The sequence below is a fragment of the Oncorhynchus masou genome, chromosome 28, assembly GCF_036934945.1.
Source record: "Oncorhynchus masou masou isolate Uvic2021 chromosome 28, UVic_Omas_1.1, whole genome shotgun sequence".
Taxonomy (NCBI): domain Eukaryota; kingdom Metazoa; phylum Chordata; class Actinopteri; order Salmoniformes; family Salmonidae; genus Oncorhynchus; species Oncorhynchus masou.
This window is the reverse complement of record NC_088239.1, coordinates 41,893,886-41,915,277: the sequence shown is the minus strand read 5'-3', so window position 1 is coordinate 41,915,277 and position 21,392 is coordinate 41,893,886. Positions and strand designations below refer to the sequence as shown.

Here is a 21,392-nt window from a genome sequence, read left to right as displayed (position 1 = left end):
AATCATTGCTAAGAATAATGAAAATGACTGCAGTCTCTACTGGTTGTTGTTTTTCAGGCTGGTTGTATTGGTGCTAGCTAGGTACCAAGCTAAAGCTAGCTACCACAGAAGTTGCAATCGAACAAATTATGCTTTATTACCAACGCGGTATTGTAAACACATCGTTCATGGATGGTGTTTACTTGTTTGCAGACCTTTTTGTACAGCTTTGACAGTGCTACTGTATCTTTTTGACACGCAAAGTCCCAAACGGCATTCCATAGTATGTATGATGTGAAGCTAATAGCAGTGATGTTATTACTGTGTATCTCCTGTAGGGAAACGTCTGAAAAATAGCGCACTTGGTAGTGTGTGCCGGTCCTCGACCAGTCGGTCGAAAGCCAACATCACCCACAACAGAGACCGGTTGATTTTCAAGGGCAATGAATTCCATTACCTTGGATTTAATTTCGCCTTTGAGTTGTCTCGCTGAAATGATCTTACTCTTTCAAATGACTGCTCGAGTTGTTGACTACTCAATCCACACAGCAGACATTGTGGGCTAGGTTAGGAATGCTGTGTTGCCCGTGTAGCGCAACATTTTATGTGGCGTCATTACGTCCTGTACCCAGGTTATATAGGTGTGCTCGGTAGCTTTGACATCAGTTTTTAATATTGGGCTGATAACGATGTTGGTATTTTTAGCTAATATCGTCCGATTCCAATATGTTCACCGACATATCGTGCATCCCTAATTCCAATTCATCCCAAAGGTGTTCGATGGGGTTGAGTTCAGGGCTCTGTGCAGGCCAGTCAAGTTCTTCCAAACTGATCTCGACAAATCATTTCTGTATGGACCTTGCTTTGTGCAGGGGGACATTGTCAAGCTGAAACAGGAAAGGGCCTTCCCCAAACTGTTGCCACAAAGTTGGAAGCACAGAATCGTCTAGAACGTCATTGAATTCTGTAGCGTTCACTGGAACTAAGGGGGCTAGCCCGTACCGTGAATACAGTCCCAGACCATTATTCCTCCTCCACCAAACTTTACTTTGCACTATGCAATGGGGCAGGTAGCGTTCTTGTGGCTTCCGCCAAAGATTGGTCCGTCGGACTGCCAGATAGTGAAGCGTGATTCATCACTCCAGAGAACGCGTTCCTACTGCTCCAGAGTACAATGGCGGCGAGCTTTACACCACTCCAGCCAACGCTTGGCATTGCGCATGGTGATCTTAGGCTTGTGTGCTGCTGCTCGGCCATGGAAATCCATTTCATGAAGCTCCTGACGAACAGTTCTTCTGCTGACATTGCTTCCAGAGGCAGTTTGGAACTCGGTAGTGAGTGTTGCAACCAAGGACAGACCATTTTTACGCACTACACGCTTCAGCACTCAGTGGTCCCATTCTGTGAGCTTGTGTGGCATACGACTTCGCGGCTGAGCCATTGATGCTCCTAGACATTTCCACTTAACAGTAACAGCGCTTACAGTTGACCGGGGCAGCTCTAGCAGGGAAGAAATCGGATGAATTGACTTGTTGGAAAGGTGGCATCTTATGATGGTGCCACATTGAAAGTCACTGAGTTCTTCAGTAAGGCAATTCTACTGCCAATGTTTGTCTATGGAGATTGCATGCCTGTGTGCTCGATTTTATACACCTGTCAGCAACGGTTGTGGCTCAAATAGCCAAATCCACTAATTTGAAGTGGTGTCCACATACTTTTGTGTATATAGTGAATCTTCTGCTTGGATAGATCTGTGCCACTGACTCTGACTGGCTTTAATTCCAGTTAGTCTACAAATTAATATTTAATATGTTGGATTCACGTCTTCATCTCAACCAAAAATCTAAGTTCAAGAATAGGGCTAATTCAAATCCATCTTTAAATGCACTTTAAATACAGTTTAAATAAAACAAGTGTTAATATTTGGTTGCTTTATTACTTTTGTAACACAGTAAATCCTGCAAACTAGTGGAGCGGGTCGAGAGTTTCAAGTTCCTTGGTGTCCACGTCACCAACGAACTATCATGGTCCAAACATACCAAGACAGTCGTGAAGAGGGCATGACAATACCTTTTCCCCCCAGGAGACTGAAAAGATTTTGCATGGGTCCCCATATCCTCAAAAGGTTCTACATTATTATTTTAGTCTACTTGGTAAATATTTTCTTAACCCTTCTTGAAAAGCACTTTTGGTTAAGGGCTTGTAAGTAAGCATTTCACGGTAAAGCCTGCACTTGTTGTATTCGGTGCACGTGACAAATAAAGTTAGATTTGATTTGAAACTAATGTAACAGTATTTATTCAACCTTAAAGAAAATATTTCAGAATTAGGTTGCTGTTTTTAACATTCTGATTTGTTTCAGCCTTCCAACTAAAAGTCCAAATACAACATATCACAATTTACATTTCTATTTTGGAAGAAATTTTTATTTTATCCGCATTTGACAGAAGTTGGAAAAGCATTCGGAAAAGTGATGTAAAGAGAAGGGTGTCTGCCCAGAGTGGGTGAAAACGCACTTTGGTGTTGAAATTTCACTTCCTTATGTTATAAAATACATTTTACCGAGACAAATATGATTATTATTGTTGACAGAGAATTGCAGGTTTCTCGTAACAACATTTGAGGATTTTACACGTTGTGGTCGTCATATTCAACGGTAACGTCAGCTTGTCAGGTGGCTACCTGATTAATGGCGTAAGTGAATGCTGATGTGGATCTTGAATCTAATGGCGGTGGAATCGAGGAGAATTGGACTATTGTCCAAAATAGGTTTGTTATTGAGGAGCAGTTGATCGGATTACCAATCTTGAGTAATCCATTTGAGATATCCAAACTGGTGTAGAGAGTGCTGGATAAAGTGAAGGCTGTGGGGATCATGAGAGGCGGCCTTGTTTCGATTTTTTGATCAGAAGGAACTTGTTTTGTGTCTCACCCGATTTGAGAAGTTTGACGTGTCGTGTGTGTCTCGTCGGAACAGGGCACCCCTCAAGAGGGTAATATCTGGTGTCTCGTGGGAAGTCGATGTTGAAGATATTAAAAATATTCCTGGAGTGATTGATGCACGTTGGGTGAATCGTGTGGTGAATGAAAAAAAAGTGAAGCATCTATCTGCTCTTTTTTTCATATGGAGTCTCTCCCTGCTCAAGTGCAGTTGGGCTATATAAACTACAGAGTCAAATCAGTTATTCCAAGACCAATGCAGTGTGATCACTGTAAAGCTTTTGGTCATGTTTCAAGTATTTGCAGAAGGGAGAAGCCGAGATGTCCGCATTGTGGAAAATATCATATATGTTTTAAAAGTGATGAAAGTGTGACATGTTGCAATTGTGGTGGGAACCATGAAGCCATCTCTTTGGAATAACGGACAAGGGTGAAAGAGATTGAGGTGGCCAAAGTCGGGGCTGTCCAGAGCATTTCATATGCAGCGGCTGTTAAAATTGGCTGTTGAGGGTTCGAATGGTGATCTTGAAGAGTCCATGGTGGTGGAAAGGCCTTCACTGCAGGCTGCAGGGGTTGCCTTTCACCAGCATGACTCTGAAATTTTAAAGGTTAAGAAGGCACTGCCAAGGTGGAGAAGAAGTCCAGGAAAATAGATATCATTGTGGATGGGGCGGAGCGGTTCCTGGGACTGAAAGACTTCTCGGCAGGGAAGAGTTGCATGTATTGTCACAAGCCACACCTCCCTCTCAGTTTCTAGAGCCTGAGAAGGGAGATATGGAGGTTTGAAGGAAGGATGAAGTGGGAGTTTTGTTGTTGTTTTTGTCAATGTACTTTATATTTTTGGGTGGTGTATTAAGTTTGTTTTCACTATCACGTGTGGATTTTCTTTTTACCTTGTTTTTTCAACCCCATCCAGTTGGTGGCGGCAATACACCTTTTTGGGTTCTAGTCTGCCATAAAACCCACAGAAGAAGAAGAAGAAACCTAGCTGACGCAATGCAATTTTTTTTCTTCTTTTTAATTTTGTAAATTTATTTTCTTCTAATGCCTGCATTTTATTTAGTCACCCTAATTCTGGCCACCCTACACCGGTAAAAACTCCAGTAACTAGGTTTCGACCATTGGTTTTCTTAGATGATTGTCTGCACAATTAATATATTATTTTACCTATTGGTCAAAATATGAATTTTAATTGGACACCCTGAGGAGCACTACACGAACAAAAATATAAACGCAAAACATGCAACAATTTCAACAGTTTTACAGAGTTACAGTTCATGTAAGGAAATCAGTCATTTGAAATAAATAAATTAGGTCCTAATCTATGGGCTCAGCCATAGGTGGGCCTGGGAGGGCATGGTCTGCAGTTGTGAGGCCGGTTGGACTTACTGCCAAATTCTCTAAAATGACGTTGGAGGCGGCTTATGGTAGAGAAAGGTAACATTCAATTATCTGGCAACAGCTCTAGTGGACATTCCTGCAGTCAGCATGCCAATTGCACGTTCCCTCAAAACTTGAGACATCTGTGGCATTGTGTTGTGTGACAAAACTGCACATTTTAGAGTGGCCTTTTATTGTCCTCAGCACAAGTTAGGACAAGTTATTAAGTGTAATGATCATGCTGTTTAACTCTTAGGGATCCCTTCACCCCCATTCCCGCTCGGATCCCGTTAACGGGATTGATTTGACAACATCCAGTGAAATTGCAGCGCCAAATTCAAAAACAGAAATACTCGTAATAAGAATTCATTAAACATACAAGTGTTATTCATCAAAATACAGCTTCACTTCTTGTTAATCCAGCCACAGTGCCAGATTTCAAAAAGGCTTTACGGCGAAAGCAGACCATGCGATTATCTGAGGACAGCACCCCGCATACAAACACATGAAAATCAGATTTCAACCAGGCAGGTGCTACACAAAAATCAGAAATAACGATATAATTCATGCCTTACCTTTGAAGATCTTCTTCTGTTGGCACTCCAAAATGTCCCATAAACATCACAAATAAACATCCTTTTGTTCAATAAATTCCTTTATTATATATATCCCCAAAATGTAAATTTATTTGGCGCGTTTGATTCAGAAATACACCGGTTCCAACTCGCCTACAAATGATCTAATAACTTACCTGTAAACTTGGTCCAAACATTTCAAACAACGTTCCTAATCCAAATGTATGTATCCTAAAATGTGAATAATCAATCTAATTTAAGACTGGAAATACTGTGCTCAAACCCGGACGAAAACAAAGTGAAGCTGGTTCCAGGTCGCTCTCTCCAAAAGACTTGAGTCCCTTTGTGTGACACATGGAAATAACAGAATTAATTCTTAATTTCTCAAAGGAAAAACATCAAACAACTTCTAAAGACTGTTGACATCTAGTGGAAGCTAGGGATTACCATAGAAAACTAATGGAAAACACATTGAGCTCAACATTTGTTTTCCCTGGATGGATTGTGCTCAGGGTTTCGCCTGCCAAAACAGTTCTGTTATACTCACAGACATTATTCAAACAGTTTTAGAGTGTTTTCTATCCAAATCTACTAATAATATGCATATCCTAGCTTCTGGGCCTGAGTAGCAGGTCGTTTACTTTGGGCACGCTTTTCATACGGCCTTGATAATACTGCCCCCTAGCTCAATGTTTTTAAATCAGCTTTTAGATATGTCACACCTGTTGGGTGGATGGATTATCTAATAGGGATGTAAACAAATTTGTGCACAGAATTTGTGAGAAATCAGCTTTTTGTGATTATGGGACATTTATTTTATTGCAGCTCATGAAACATGGGACCAACACTTTACATGTTGTGTTTATATACAGTACCAGTCAAAAGTTTGGATACACCTACTCATTCAAGTATTTTTCTTTATTTTTACTGATTTATACATTGTAGAATAATAGTGAAGACATCAAAACTATGAAATAACACACAAGTGTCTTAAAGTAATGATGGACTGTTGTTTCTCTTTGCTTATTTGAGCTGTTCTTGCCATAATATGGACTTGGTCTTTTACCAAATAGTGCTATCTTCTGTATACCACCCCTACCTTGTCACAACACAACTGATTGGCTAAAACGCATTAAGAAGGAAAGAAATTCTACAAATTACTGTCACGGCCGTCAAAAGAAGTGGACCAAAGTGCAGCGTGGTGAGCGTACATATTCCTTTATTATGGAATGACGCCAACGAAACAAGGTAAACAACCGTGAAGCTTACGAGGGCTAAGTGCCGCTAACAAAGATAACTACCCACACTGAAGGAGGGGAAAAAGGGTTATCTAAGTATGATTCCCAATCAGAAACAACGATAGACAGCTGTCCCTGATTGAGAACCATACCCGGCCAAAACATAGAAATAAACATAGAAAAACAGAACATAAAATGCCCACCCCACCCCACATCACACCCTGACCTAACCAAACAGAGAAATAAAACTGTTCTCTAAGGTCAGGGCGTGACAATTACCTTAAAACAAGGCACACCTGTTAATTTAAATGCATTCCAGGTGACTACCTCATGAAGCTGGTTGAGAGAATGACAAGAGTGTGCAAATGGTAGTATGAGTATGTTGTTTGTTTTGTGGAAATATATTGTGTAACCTGGCCTTTAAAATTAATAGCATCCATGGTCACATTTTGAGGTTACTGTAACTATAAATGTGTTCTTATGTAATCATAGAAAGCGTGCATTTTCAAGATTGCATGCAAAAGTCACAGGTCTGTGGAGATCTTCACAATTGCTATAGTAATCTGTGCATTATCTCTAACAGCATTTATGACTTGCACTATGTGTTTTTAATGTAATCTCAACTGCAATCCTGGTCATTTGGTTGTGCTATTTGCTGAAGCGCAGTAAGAACACATTAAGTTGTGATATAAATACAAAATATCTGACATTGTATTCCCGTTTTGAATTCCTATGTGTTGTGCTTTGAAATGGTGAAAGTGCAGAGATAACACATTTTAGATGGAAACTGATTTAAAAAAAAATCTGAAACAAATGACCAATTGGAATTTTGTTGCGCTTTTAGATGCTTGAAAGCATAGTGATAACACATTGGGAATTCAACATACTTCTGGCTGTGTTTTTGAGTGGGTGATTAAAGGTTGAAATATCATTGATCAACCTCTCAACCAAATATGACCGAAATGTCCACGTTGAAATTATGTTGTGTGCCCAGTGGGAAAACACTCTTACAGTTATTATGGTCAAGAACATAGGCTATTCATTTTGGTGATTTAAAAAAAACTTTGATTGCCCCTAAAAGAGTTTAGTTGCTAGGTGCACTAGCATAGGCTAGTAAGATCCAATGGAGACATGAAGCTGTGACTCAACAGTGGTCCTTGGTGCTGACCCTCGGGGCTGTGGTGGCCTGTTGGTTAGTGTTAATGGTAGTTAGTAGAGATACAGGGTCACAGAGTCACTGAATGCTGGGTTTTAGCTGAAAGAATGCTGTGAGTCTATTTTGAAGGGAAGAACAGGATACAGTCATTGTAGATGTTGGAATGATCAGGTATTCAAAGCATGCAAACCAGTAAGCAAACACCTCTGACTAGTGTTATGCAAAATGAACTAGCCATAAAGTCAATCATGAGAAACATTAGCCATTATTTTGACATTGTTCTATACTGTCAGGCATAGGTGTATAGGTGGCAGGGAAGTCAAAAGGAGTGTAAAATGGAGTCTTTTAATAAAGTCCACATAACATGCTCCAACACACTAAAATGTACACATACAAACAAACATGGGTACGAGGACCCGACGCGCACCTATACAACAAGCAATTACACTGACAATAGAACAATTTCTGACAGACATGAGGGGAAACAGAGGGTTAAATACACAACAGGTAATGACTGGGATTGAAAACAGGTGTGTGGGAAGACAAGACATAACCAATGGAAAATGAAAAAAGGATCAATGATGGCTAGAAGACCGGTGACGTCGAACGCTGAGCACCGCCCGAACAAGGAGAGGCAACGACTTCGGCAGAAGTCGTGACATATACGGCTGTATTTTCAGCAATCGACATATATACCAGTGGATTTGAGTGACAACCTTGGCTATTTGTAAGAGCATGGTGGAAATAATTCCACTTCATTCCATTGATGATGAGGCACTGGCTTTTAGGTGGTAGTCTAGTTTTGTTTGCTTCATATTCTTTCTGAAAGCCACGATGAAGGCCATTGATTAAGGCCGAAACGTCATGCTTTTAATAGCTGCTTAAATAAAATATAGTTTTTTATTGGTGCGCAGGCGCTGCTTCGCCTTTTACTTTTCAAAAACATAAGACAAAGTGACCGGGAGCTGTTGGAGCTTCCATCTTTATCTCCCTCTCCTTTATCTTCTGTTTGTGCATGAGGCTAACAGAACAGGCTCACTGATTTGTGACGCAACCTCCCCTTTGCTGTTGGGACAATAGAAGCTTTCTACTCCATGACTACTACTGGCACAAGACTAGAGGTAGGCTAGAGTCCCTGTGGGTTACAGTCCAAATCTGGTTTATGTTTGCAATTTCTAGCCTAAACCTTTTCAAATATGGAATCACAGTCTAATTTTATTGATTTCGCTGGTGGTGTGTTGTGTGTCATCTCTCACGGACAAGAATAGATTTCTGGCGGCTTGTAGGGTGTTATTATTATTACTTGTTTATAAAACATTGATGTTCTCAATCAATCAAGCATGAATAATTGAGGATCTCTACACATTCACAATCTGTGTCCAATACTGCCAATCCATGTTATCAGATGAATCTGTGTCCCCACTGTGGTCACATAATATAATCTGTGACCTCCCTCTCCCGTATACTACATGAGATGGTGGACTGGAGCGTCCAGCCCGACTAACGGTTAAGGACAAAACCTCTGTACTCTTAATCAGCTTATTGCTGGCTTATTCAAAGGCCCTCTTTCAGACAGAGCAGCTGCTGCCGCCGGGCCGGGCCCAGTTTGAGTTAGAGGGTGTGACTGCTGGCAGGCCTCGCCGATGCAGAGAGACCGGTTGGTGATTAACAAATGTCAGTAGACTTTGGAATCTGGGGAGCCGAGTCAGATGGCATTGTCCTCTGTGCTCAGAGGAAGGTCTCCCAGGTGGCCGGGTCATGCTGGCATGCTTTTCCTCTCTTTCTCCCCTCTTTCCTCACCCCTCCTCTCTGGCACTTCAAGCCCAAGGCTGCAGATTTTTTTCTTTGCTCTGAAAAGGAAGTCCAGGCATGCTTTGCATTGTTAAACCCCTTGAGGAGCTTAAAGACAATTCCTAAAATGCAATTTTTTTCTCTTCCTGATTGTTAAAGAAATGGTGTGGTGTCACTCCAAACATCCGACCCTCTCGATTATTTGGGTACAGTCATTTTATAAATTCATTTTATAAGTCCCCAATAAATGAAAGGGCTAAGTCGGGATGGCTGGCAAGTGCAAGGTGGTTTTGCTGAGCTTTGCAGGCCGTACCGAGGCAGCCAGGCTGAAGAACTTGGGTACAGTACATTGGGCAGATAGATTTCTGTCAGCAGCTCTCCAGTCACTGTCTGGGCTGTCTCAGGCCCCATCACAAAGTACCCCCTTTTCCCAATTGTAGTGCACTACTTTTGACCAGGGCCCATATGGGATAAGATGCCATTTGGGACACAACATAGCTGTGAGGAGGATCTGATCCATGGGTCCATGTTGTGCAGTGAGAGCACTGGCTGAACACCTAAGCACACATAGCTGGCTGGCTCCTAAAATGGCTGCCCTTGAAGCTCAAAGGATCTGCCGCACAGCTCGTTGCCTGACTGTCAAAGCCCTGATAGAGTAGATGAAAGCATTACAAATACCATCCATTAACTTGGTGTGGCTGTCATGGAGTCACTAAACTGACACCAAGAGAAACAGCGGTAGTAGTAATTTTAGGTTAAGGCTGTTTTCTCCTTTCATTTTTTTTTTTTTTTTACCTCAAAGGATTCTTCTTGATATCCATGTCAAGGAACCTGGCTTTAGAATGCAACTTTGTTCTGTGTTCTGAGTTCTGACAAGAGAGCTGCCAACAGATCAGGGATGGGCCTTTCATGGCACAGTAACCTGACCCTGGACAACAATAAGGCTGTCTTCTCAGGGACACACTGGCAGGCAGCGAGGGTTGTTCCAGTGGAGGTAGACTGGTTACTGAACGTCAACTGTTATGGTTTAAGTCCAGAGAACTGCAGCAACAACAAAAAAAAACAACCTATGATAGGGGTAATAGCAAAACAAATGGACATATGACTCAGTTTCTTCCCTTTCTACCAGAGCTCCGTTGGTTTGGCATAGTTGTGGAGGTCTTGTATTTTTTTCTTTTAGCTCTGCAACAGGTTGTTAACCATGTTTAATCCTTTTTTTAAACCTTTTGTATGTTTAACATGTACAGGACCAGGCAAAGGGAGAGAATGTGCTCAACTCAAATTTCCATTTAGAGGACACCATTTTGTCCAGAGGTCTGTTGGTTAGCCATAGGTGAGGAAGGCTGATGTCATGTGGCTTTCGAGCTCTGCAACAGGTTGTTTTTTTTAGCAAATTATACCTTCTGTATAGTGAAAATGTTAGGCTACATTTAGAGGACACCATTTTGTCACAGGTGCAAGAGCTTTAAATAATCAATAATACTAGGCATTATTTAAAAAAAAAAATTAAATTCACCTGTTTTTAACCAGGTAAGCTAGTTGAGAACAACTTCTCATTTACAACTGCGACCTGACCAAGATAAAGCAAAGCAGTGCGACACAAACAACAACACAGAGTTACACATGGAATAAACAAGCGTACAGTCAATAACACAATAGGGAAAAATAGAAAGTCTATATACAGTGTGTGCAAATGACGTGAGGAGGTAAGGCAATAAATGGGCCATAGTTGCGAAATAATTACAGTTTAGCAAATTAACACTGGAGTGATAGATGAGCAGATGATGATGATGTGCAAGAAGAAATATTAGTGTGCAAAAGAGCAGAAAAGTAAATAAAAACAATATGGAGATGAGGTAGGTAGATTGGGGTGGGCTATTTACAGATGGGCTATGTACACCTGCATCGATCGGTTAGCTGCTCATGGTGAAAGTGCAAATGCTTCTCCTAGGAAGGGAATGCTGGTGGATGGCTCTGTAAGATAGGAACACGGGTCAAATAACAGCGTTTCTACAATGCAACAGTTTGTAAGCTCTCTACTTTCTATTTTTCTGAACAGGAACTGTCTGGCACTGATTTTATAGGCCATTGCCATAAGGGCTGGTCAAATTTTATAGACATCTTACCAATAAATGACCCCCAGAATGTTATGTTGTGATTTTTCATTGGGCTACACTGTGCTAGTAGTGTGAAGCATTAATCCTCTTTGAATACATGGAAATATTAATGTCCTTGGCCTAGACAAATGCACAGCACAGATGACCTCTGGCAAATGGATGGAAAAGGTATTAAATATTGCCTCTGCTTCTGCTATCTGCAGATTTAGGCCTGGTGTTTTAGTTAAGCTTAAAGAAAGTGTTAAATCCAATAAAATAATATTTAAAAAAAGAGTGCACATCGCGTCATGACCAGTTTAATTGCTAACGAGTTACACATGGCATTACATTGAAATGTATCTCTGTCATCGCACAAAGGGTGGACAAGAGGAGAAAACCATTTGATGAAAAAACTGTCATAACTGCCACATAAACAGCCATTTTATGCCCCAGTCACTTTTCACTCTGTCAGTTTTATTAATGCATTGAAATATGTTAGTTTTTTTCCTTTTTAAATGACACTGAATATAAACTCCTATTATTGGTCTTTTTTATGCTCTAAGAACTGGTCTGTTTTATTTTACATACTGTATTTGCTGAAACATATTTTAGAATGGAAAGGTTACCATTTGGAGTGTTTGTGGTTGCCACACAAGTTTTGGATTTATGTTTGTTTCACAACACCAATACATCTGTGGCATTGGTCTACATGAAATACTATCCATTTGAAACAGAAATATGAATGAGGTGGCTATATATCTGGTGGCTATGAGTAAGTACTGGGAGTCAGTTTGACTATCAAGCAATGCCATTGGTGAGTTAGAATGCCAAGGTCAGAGGTGACAGGTCATACCAGCTCGGAAGTGATGTTGACCTTATCATCAGTTGTGTGTTTCATCAAGGAACAGAATAGCACTGTAGTCACAAACCTTTCTCTCTCTCTCAGTGGATTCATTCAATCTTATTTGAGAGGGAGCTAGGGCGTGATGCAATCTGAGGGAATTGTTTGTATGTGTGATGTAGATACGGGGATGCAGTCTGATGGTCTGCATCCCAAATTGCACCCTAGTCCCTATAAAGTGCTCTTCTTTTGACCAGAGCACTATGGACTCTTTTCAAAAGTAGTGCACTATATAGGGAATAGGGTGCCTTTTGGGATGCAGTTTGACGGTGCTGCACTCCAGCTGTGGCTTATCCCAAGGTAATAAAAATGGAACAAATCAACTCAGTAATCCCTCCTCAGCTCGCCATTGTTCTTGGAACCATGGAACAAACAAAAAAAACAGATCTTCTTCTTAGTATGCAATGCAGTAATGTCAGAGCTGAAGAATCCAGCCTTTTCTCAATCTCTCTGTTACATTTCTATCACAGGTTTTTAGCCTACACCGGTGCTAGTCCTAAAGATTCAGACTTTTGTGTTTCCACCCCTGAGGCCTAAATGTGACATGTTATTGTCTGAGACTGAGGCCTCACCCATTCTCTTTTATCTTTTTCTTACCAGGTTTCCCTGATTTTCCAGGGAGTCCTCAGCGATGGAGGTGCTACAGTGCGATGGCTGTGATTTCCGTGCTGAGTCGTACGACGACCTCAAGACCCACATCCAGGATGTACACACGGCCTTCCTGCAGCCCACTGATGTTGGAGAGGGGGACGGGAGTCCCTGCCAGTCCAGGGCAGACTCTCTGAACTCCCCCAACCAGACAGAGGGGGAGGAAGAAGAGCAGAATAAATCTCCACAAACTGAAACGGGTAAGGGAACTGCATCAACGGTGATGTTTATGGACAAATGATTATGATGAAGGTTATGATTATTATGCTAAAGATAAATGTTTGTTATTATTATTTATGATATTGATATAATATGTATAGGCATATGTCTTATTCTTTGCATACAGTGCCTTCAGAAAGCATTCTTACCCCTTGACTTATTAATTTTTTTTTGTGTTACAGCCAGATTTTTTTTTAAATGGATGAATTAGATTTATTTTCTCACCCATCTACACACAACACATGCCAATGTGAAAATGACAAAGTGAAAACATATTTTTAGACATTTTGGCAAATTTATTGAAAATTAAATACATAAATATCTAATCTGTACCAGTCCAAAGTTTGGACACACCTACTCATTCCAGGTTTTTCTTTATTTTTTTTTTTACAAATTTCTACATTGTAGATTAATAGTGAAGACATCAAAACTATGAAATAACACATATGGAATCATGTAGTAACCAAAAAAGTGTTAAACTAATTCTACAAATTAGCCACCCTTTGCCTTGTTGACAGCTTTGCACACTCTTGGCATTCACTCAACCAGCTTCATGAGGTAGTCACCTGGAATGCATTTCAATTAACAGGTGTGCCTTGTTTAAAGTTAATTTGTGGAAGTTCTTTCCTTCTTAATGCGTTTGAGCCAATCAGTTATGATGTGACAAGGTAGGGGTGGTATACAGAAGATAGCCCTATTTGGGAAAAGACCAATTCCATATTATGGCAAGAACAGCTCAAATAAGCAAAGTGAAACGACAGTCCATCATTACTTTAAGACATGAAGGTCCGTCAACCATCAAGTGCTATGATGAAACTGGCTCTCATGAGGACCGCCACAGGAAAGGAAGACCCAGAGTTACCTCTGCTGCAGTTCATTAGATTTATCTGCACCTCAGATAGCAGCCAAAATAAATGCTTCATAGAGTTCAAGTAACAGACACATCTCAACATCAACTGTTCAGAGGAGACTGCGTGAATCAGGTCTTCATAGACGAATTGCTGCAAAGAAACGACTAAAGGACACCAATAAGAGGAAGAGACTTGATTGGGCCAAGAAACATGAGCAATGGGCATTAGACCGGTGGAAATGTGTTCTTTTGTTTGATGAGTCCAAAGATTTTTTTGGTTCCAACCGCAGTGTCTTTGTGAGACGCAGAGTAGGTGATCGGATGATCTCCGCATGTGTGGTTCACACCCTAAAGCATGGGGGAGGAGATGTGGTGGTGTGGGGGTGCTTTGCTGGTGACACTGTCTGTGATTTATTTATTTATTTAGGCACACTTAACCAACATGGCTACCACCGCATTCTGCAGCGACACTCCATCCCATCTGGTTTGTGCTTCGTAGGACTATCATTTGATTTCAGCAGGTCAATGACCCAACACACCTCCAGGTTGTTTAACTTCTTGCGTCGAGCAATCCCGGATCCGGGATCCTATTTATAGCCTCAAGCTCATTAGCATAACGCAACGTTAACTATTCATGAAAATCGCAAATGAAATGAAATAAATATATTTGCTCTCAAGCTTAGACTTTTGTTAAACCTCTTGAAACTCCCCATCCCGGATCCGGGATCGTGACTAAAGCCTCAGGCTCATTAGCATAACGCAACGTTAACGATTTCTGAAATAAAATTTCGCAAATAAAATGAAAATAATGCGTCTGCTCTCAAGCTTAGCCTTTTCTTAACAACACTGTCATCTCAGATTTTCAAAAAATGCTTTTGAACCATAGAAATTGACTAATTTGTGTAAGAGTATGCAAAGCTAGCTTAGCATTTTGAGTAGCATTTAGCACGCAACATTTTCACAAAAACCAGATAACCAAATAAATAAAATCATTTACCTTTGAAGAGCTTCGGATGTTTTCAATGAGGAGACTCTCAGTTACATACCAAATGTGCAGTTTTTCCTGAAAGCGTCTGTGTGTAGGAGAAATCGTTCCGTTTTGTACATCGCATCTGGCTACCGAAACGAACCGAAAATTCAGTCACCTACAACGTCAAACCTTTTCCGAATTAACTCCATAATATCGACCGAAACATGGCAAATGTTGTTTGGAATCAATCCTCAAGGTGTTTTTTCACATATCTCTTCATTGATATATCGTTCGTGGAAGCTTGCTTTCCTCTCTGAATCCCATGGAAAAATACTTGCAGCTGACTTTTTCGCACCAATTTCGGCGCAGGACACCGGGCGGACACGTGGTAAATGTGGTCTCTTATGGTCAATCTTCCAATGATCTGCCTACAAATACGTCACAATGCTGCAGACACCTTGGGGAAACGACAGAAAGGGCAGACTTACTCCTCTCGCATTCACAGCCATATAAGGAGACAATGGAAAACAGAGCCTCAAAAATCCTGCTCATTTCCTGGATGCCGTCTCATCTTGGTTTTGCCTGAAGCTCACGTTCTAGGGCACGCACAGAAAATATCTTGGTAGTTCTGGACACGTCAGAGTGTTTTCTTTCGAAAGCTATCAATTATATGCATAGTCGAGCATCTTTTTGTGACAAAATATCTTGTTTAAAACGGGAACGTTTTTCATCCAAAAATGAAATAGCGCCCCCATAGATGTAAGAGGTTAAACAAGATATTTTGTCACAAAAAGATGCTCGACTATGCATATAATTGCTACCGTTCGAAAGAAAACACTCTGACGTGTCCAGAAATACAAAGATATTTCTGTCATTTCCAAAAACATGTTTTTACTTTGTCATTATGGGGTATTGTGTGTAGATGGATGAGGGGAAAAAATCAATTTAATCCATTTTTGATTGAATTCAGGCTGTAACACAACAAAATATGGAATAAGTCTAGTGGTATGAATACGTTCTACTATTTACAGTATATTAACATTGTTATTGCTATTTAAGGAAAGACTGATTTATCATCTCTTTTTTTCCTTTCTTTTTCATTGGCCACCTCTTTGAAACAGACTTTTCAAGTTCAAACCAAATGCCATACAGCAAGTCAGCAAACCATCCCAACAAAACTGCAAACCAGTTATTCCAGTGCAAAATCTGTGTTCGTTACTTCAGATCAAAATCTCTGTTGTCTGAACACACCAAGAAGGTACATGGAACCTCACTAAGTGGCGGGAACTCACCTGCCTCCCATACGTCCAAACAGTCCAACTATAACATCATTATCCATGACAGTCTTGGGAAAGTGTTCTCCTGCCAGTATTGTACATACAAGTCCCCACGCAAAGCCAGGATCCTGAAGCACCAGAAGATGTATCATAAAGGAAATCTGGACCCCCCAGATTCTCTGTCTGAGGCTGTTGATGACCCGGAGTCATTATCGTCCGAGGAACCCAGTGAGGAACTATCAGAAGATGTGGTAGAGCGTGGTATCCTAGAGTCCATGGTTAAACCTCTGGGGAAGTCAAGGGGAAACCAAGCGCTTCGAAGAGAGTGGTGTGACAACATGATGAAAAAGCACCGCAACATGGTGAAAATGATCTCAACCATCCAGCCGGGTGGAGAAGGAGAAGGAAGCGCAGGCTCTTCTAAATCTGATTCCCCTTCCTCCCCCAGAAGCCCTCCTAACTCCAAAATGGTTTTCAAAGACCTGAGTGGTAATGAAGGCTCCTCTGTAGTCAACTCCTCAGTTTTCAAGCTCAACAAGCCTGCCTCTGGGATATCACCCTATCAGTATTCACAGATTCAATCGGTTGCGCCCAACAGCACGGGATCCTCCATTTTGTCTGACAGGTCCACCTTCGTCATGTCCGATGTTTCCAACTCTGCCATGGAGATGGATTTGAGCATGCTTGATGACTCCAGGAGCACGTCTGAGGAAGATGATGAGGAACTGGGTGATGAGGATGATCCCAATTACACCGACCCCTTGTCAACTGGGGATTCTGCCAAGCAGCTTCTGTCCGAAGAGGATAACAAGATGCTGGAGACTAAAGGGATACCATTCAGAAGGTACATGAACAGGTTCCAGTGTCCTTTCTGCTCTTTCCTCACCATGCATCGCAGAAGCATCTCCCGTCACATTGAGAACATACACCTATCTGGGAAGACGACGGTATACAAGTGTGATGAGTGCCCCTTTATCTGCACCAGCCCTCTCAAGTTAGGCACGCACAAGCAAAGTCACTCCTCAGACTGGGACACCATGGACCTGACCAGTGAAAGCCCAGGTCCTCAGAATAACGAGACACCAGAATCAGTGAACGGAGGAAACGTTGCTGCTTCCAAAGTCAATGGGAAAAAGCTAAGTAATGTGGGCAATGATCTAAACCAGCAAAATCCTCACCGCTGTACACTCTGTAGCTTCTCGACAACCACGCTGAAAGGGCTGCGAGTTCACCAGCAACACAAGCACTCCTACTGTGACGACATGCAAGCTGCCAGCTTGGAGGGCTCTACAAATGAGCAACAGGACTCGGAATTGGAAACATTCTCCAGTTCTCTGAGCCAGGTACAAAAAACACAGACTTCAATTCTAGGACTTGGATCCAAAAAGCACTTAACTGGGAAAACTGCAAGGAAGTCCATCAATGATCTACCTTTGGATCTGTCCCCAGTCAAGAAGAGAACTAGGATTGATGAAATTGCCAACAACCTTCAGAGCAAGATCAGTCAGCAACAGGAGGATTTGGTGATTAATCTGGAAGAAATTGATGATGAAGAGGAAGGAGAGCTCAACATGAATGAAGATGCAGGCAGAGACAAGGAAGAGAACAACGGTGAGAGTAAAAATCATGGCTACGTTTACAACAAGCTTTACGAAGGCCGGGTGGGTAAAAGAAAAAGAACCCTCACGTCAAAGCTAAGAAACATTCCCATTGCAATGACACTCTCTGATGATGAGGACAAGGAGTCTGTTGATCTTAAAGCGGATCTCCAAGACCAGAGCAGCCAAGACAGCCGGGACACTTCTTTCCAGGAGAACCTTGACTATACAGAGGACTCAGGGATGGCACGATTCTATTGCAAGCACTGTGACTACCATAACAAGTCAGCCCGCAGTGTGAGCACCCACTACCAGAGAATGCACCCCTACATTAAGTTTAGCTTTAGATACATTCTCGACCCTGAGGACCAAAGTGCCGTATTTCGTTGTCTGGAGTGCTTCATCGAATACACCAACTTCAACAACCTTCATGAGCATTACATGGATCACCACCCAGAAGCCAGCAATGTGCTGAACTTCAACCAGCCAGATTTGGTGTACATGTGCCGCTTTTGTTCGTACACAAGTCCAAACGTCAGAAGCTTGATGCCCCATTACCAAAGAATGCACCCTGAGGTGAAAATAAACAACGCTATGATCTTCTCGAGTTACATGGTGGAACAGCAGCACAAGGGAGCAGAATCTCAAACACTTAGAGAAATTTTAAATTCCGGTCCCAAGAGTTTCACATGTAGCTCCTCCACTTCCACACCCATGTCCTCGTCCAGTCCTGTGCTCAAAAGTGTTGCAAAGACACAAGATTCAAGCTCTGAGACAGAGGCCCTGAAAGAGGTTGGTAATGTTGTGGTCTATGACTGTGACTTATGCTCCTTTGCTAGCCCTAACATGCACTCTGTATTGGTTCACTATCAGAAAAAGCACCCAGAGCAAAAGGCCTCATATTTCCGCATTCAGAAAACCATGAGAGTTATCACAGTCGATAGGCCACAGTCAGCAGGCAACTCTTCTTACAACATCAATATGCCAACCCCTGCTAAGTCGCCAAGCGCCGCCATGCCATTTGGTACAGATGAGGAGATTTACTACTGTAAACATTGTGTGTACAGCAACCGCTCTGTAGTGGGAGTTCTTGTCCATTATCAAAAGAGACATCCAGAAATAAAGGTGACTGCGAAATACATCAAGCACGCCGCTCCCACCTCTGGGTTGATGAAACTAATGGATGAGCTTCAGATTGCACCCCCAAAGCAGTTTCTCAAACAGTTCAACAACAATGGATTTGATGGGTCCAGCAATTCTCACGCTAGAGTTGTCACAGAGAAAGGAGAAGCAGAGATGCTTTTCTTCTGTCAGCACTGTGACTACGGGAACCGCACTGTAAAAGGAGTGCTTATTCACTACCAGAAGAAGCACAGGGATGCAAAGTCCAATGCTGACCTTGTACGCCGGCACACTGCAGTGGTCCGCAGTCAAAGAGAGCGAGCGCAGATGGGCCAGTCAGGCACTGCCGCCTCTGCCATAGCCCCTGCTGCTCCCACCGAGACCGAGGCATCCTCCGGATGTCTTCGCTCACTGAAGTGCAGGCACTGCTCTTATACATCTCCATACGTTTACGCATTGAAGAAGCACCTGAAGAAGGATCATCCTACTGTGAAAGCCACAGCCATGACCATTTTACACTGGGCGTACCAAGATGGCATCCTGGAGGCTGGTTATCACTGTGAGTGGTGCATCTACTCCCATGCGGAACCCAACGGGCTGCTAATGCATTACCAAAGACGCCACCCAGAGCACAATGTTGACTACACGTACATGGCAAGCAAGCTGTGGGCTGGGCCTGATACCACCACCTCCCAGCCAGGGGAGAACGCTGGTGACAGTAAGCACTACCAATGCAGAGATTGTGCTTTCGAGGCGTGCTCCATCTGGGATATTACCAACCACTACCAAGCTGTCCACCCCTGGGCTGTCAAAGGGGATGAGTCTGTACTATTGGACATAATCAAAGGTCCAAGATCCCAAGAGAAAGTCCACCCCTCAATGGCTAAAGGACCACCTTTCACTTTTCTTCCAACTGCTCACGATGAAGGACCATTGGATATCCCTACCTCACCTCAAGAGCACCAACACCACCAATACCATCCCAGGCTCTCCCACACAAGCAACTCGATCTCCAACAACCCCTACCAGTGCACTGTATGTCTGTCTGAGTATAACAGCCTACATGGACTACTTACACACTATGGCAAAAAACACCCAGGCATGAAAGTCAAGGCGGCTGACTTCGCACAAGAAGCTGATATAAATCCAAGTTCGGTTTACAAGTGCCGACACTGTCCATATGTGAATTCACGCATCCATGGAGTTCTTACTCATTACCAGAAGAGGCATCCGTTGGTGAAAGTCACCGCTGAGGACTTTGCGGATGACATCGAGCAGGTTAAAGATATAACTGAAGTGGATGACAAGTGCAAGACCCAAAGACAGGGTTATGGAGCATACAGATGCAAAATGTGTCCGTACACTCATGGAACATTGGAGAAACTGAAAATTCACTATGAAAAATATCACAATCAACCTGCTTCAGATATGTTCAAGCCTTCCCTCGTGTCATATTCCACTGTGAAAGATGAGGTGGTCGCTGAATGCAGTGCCACAAGCGTATCATCAGAGGTACAAGAGGTTAGCGAATTCAAACTTGCTCTCACCCAGTTCCCTATCAACAAAGGAGAGACCCATGCTGTGTTTAGGTGTCAGCTCTGCAAGTACTTCTGCTCAACCAGAAAAGGCATAGCTCGACATTACCGCATCAAGCACAACAACGTCAGAGCTCAACCGGAAGGCAAGAACAACGTCTTCAAGTGTGCTCTCTGTTCATACACCAATCCCATTCGCAAAGGCCTGGCGGCACATTACCAGAAACGTCATGACATCGATGCCTATTACACACATTGCCTGGCAGCCTCCAAGACTTTGACGGAGAAGCCCGGTAAAGTGGTGGTGCCCATGGCATCGGAGGCTGAAGGGTCGGAGCTGAGCGAGGAGCTACGATTGGCTGTGGAGAGGAGGGAGTGTTCGCTCTGTGCGTTCCAGGCCTTCAGCAGGAAAAGCATAGTTTCACACTACATCAAACGCCATCCAGGAGTCTTCCCCAAGCGGCAACACACCAGCAAGCTCGGACGCTACTTCACTGTGCTCTATGCCAAAGAACCAGAACATGTTGAAGAGGTAATAGAAGTGGTGGAGGTTGAACCGAAGCCAGAGGGAGAGGTTGCCGAGTGGCTGCCTTTCAAGTGTTTAAAATGCTTCCAGCGATTCAGCACGGTGAAACTTCTCTCCATGCACTACAACGACCATCACAGTGGCAAGGACCACAAACAGGACTTTGTCATCCACCCCAACCTCACGGAAGATGGGACGGAGACAGAGCTCTATCAGTGTTCCCACTGCGAGTTGAAGTTCCTGGGCCTTCCTCTCCTCAGCACTCACCTGATGAACCATAACGAGGAGTTCCAGAAGAGGGCGATGCGGCAAGAGAGGAGGAAACAGCTCCTTTGCAAGCAGAAGTCATCCGAGCCACCGGAGACAAAGCCTGAGAAAGTGAGTAGAAGAGTTTACAAAAGGATGGTGATTTATCATCTCAGTAAAATACTAGATGTGGCCATTGTTTTGGACTAGAATGAAAATGAGACACTGAATAATAACTAACAGTATATGAAGCATTTCCACTGTATTGGGATAACATAGTAATGTTACACATAGTATTGATGTTTAAAGTTTTATCGTTAGAAATGAAATCAGTTATAGAGAATA

General features: G+C 42.5%; 1 protein-coding gene across 1 annotated transcript in view; it reads left to right on the top strand.

The window, feature by feature from the left end:
* Window positions 1-21,392, top strand: part of LOC135517593 (zinc finger protein 462-like) — a 90,964-nt gene that overhangs the window by 24,901 nt on the left and 44,671 nt on the right. The window contains 2 exon segments of the mRNA XM_064942041.1: window positions 12,657-12,904; window positions 15,865-21,179. Of these exon segments, the coding sequence (XP_064798113.1) occupies window positions 12,688-12,904; window positions 15,865-21,179 (5,532 nt within the window). The 5' untranslated portion in view covers window positions 12,657-12,687.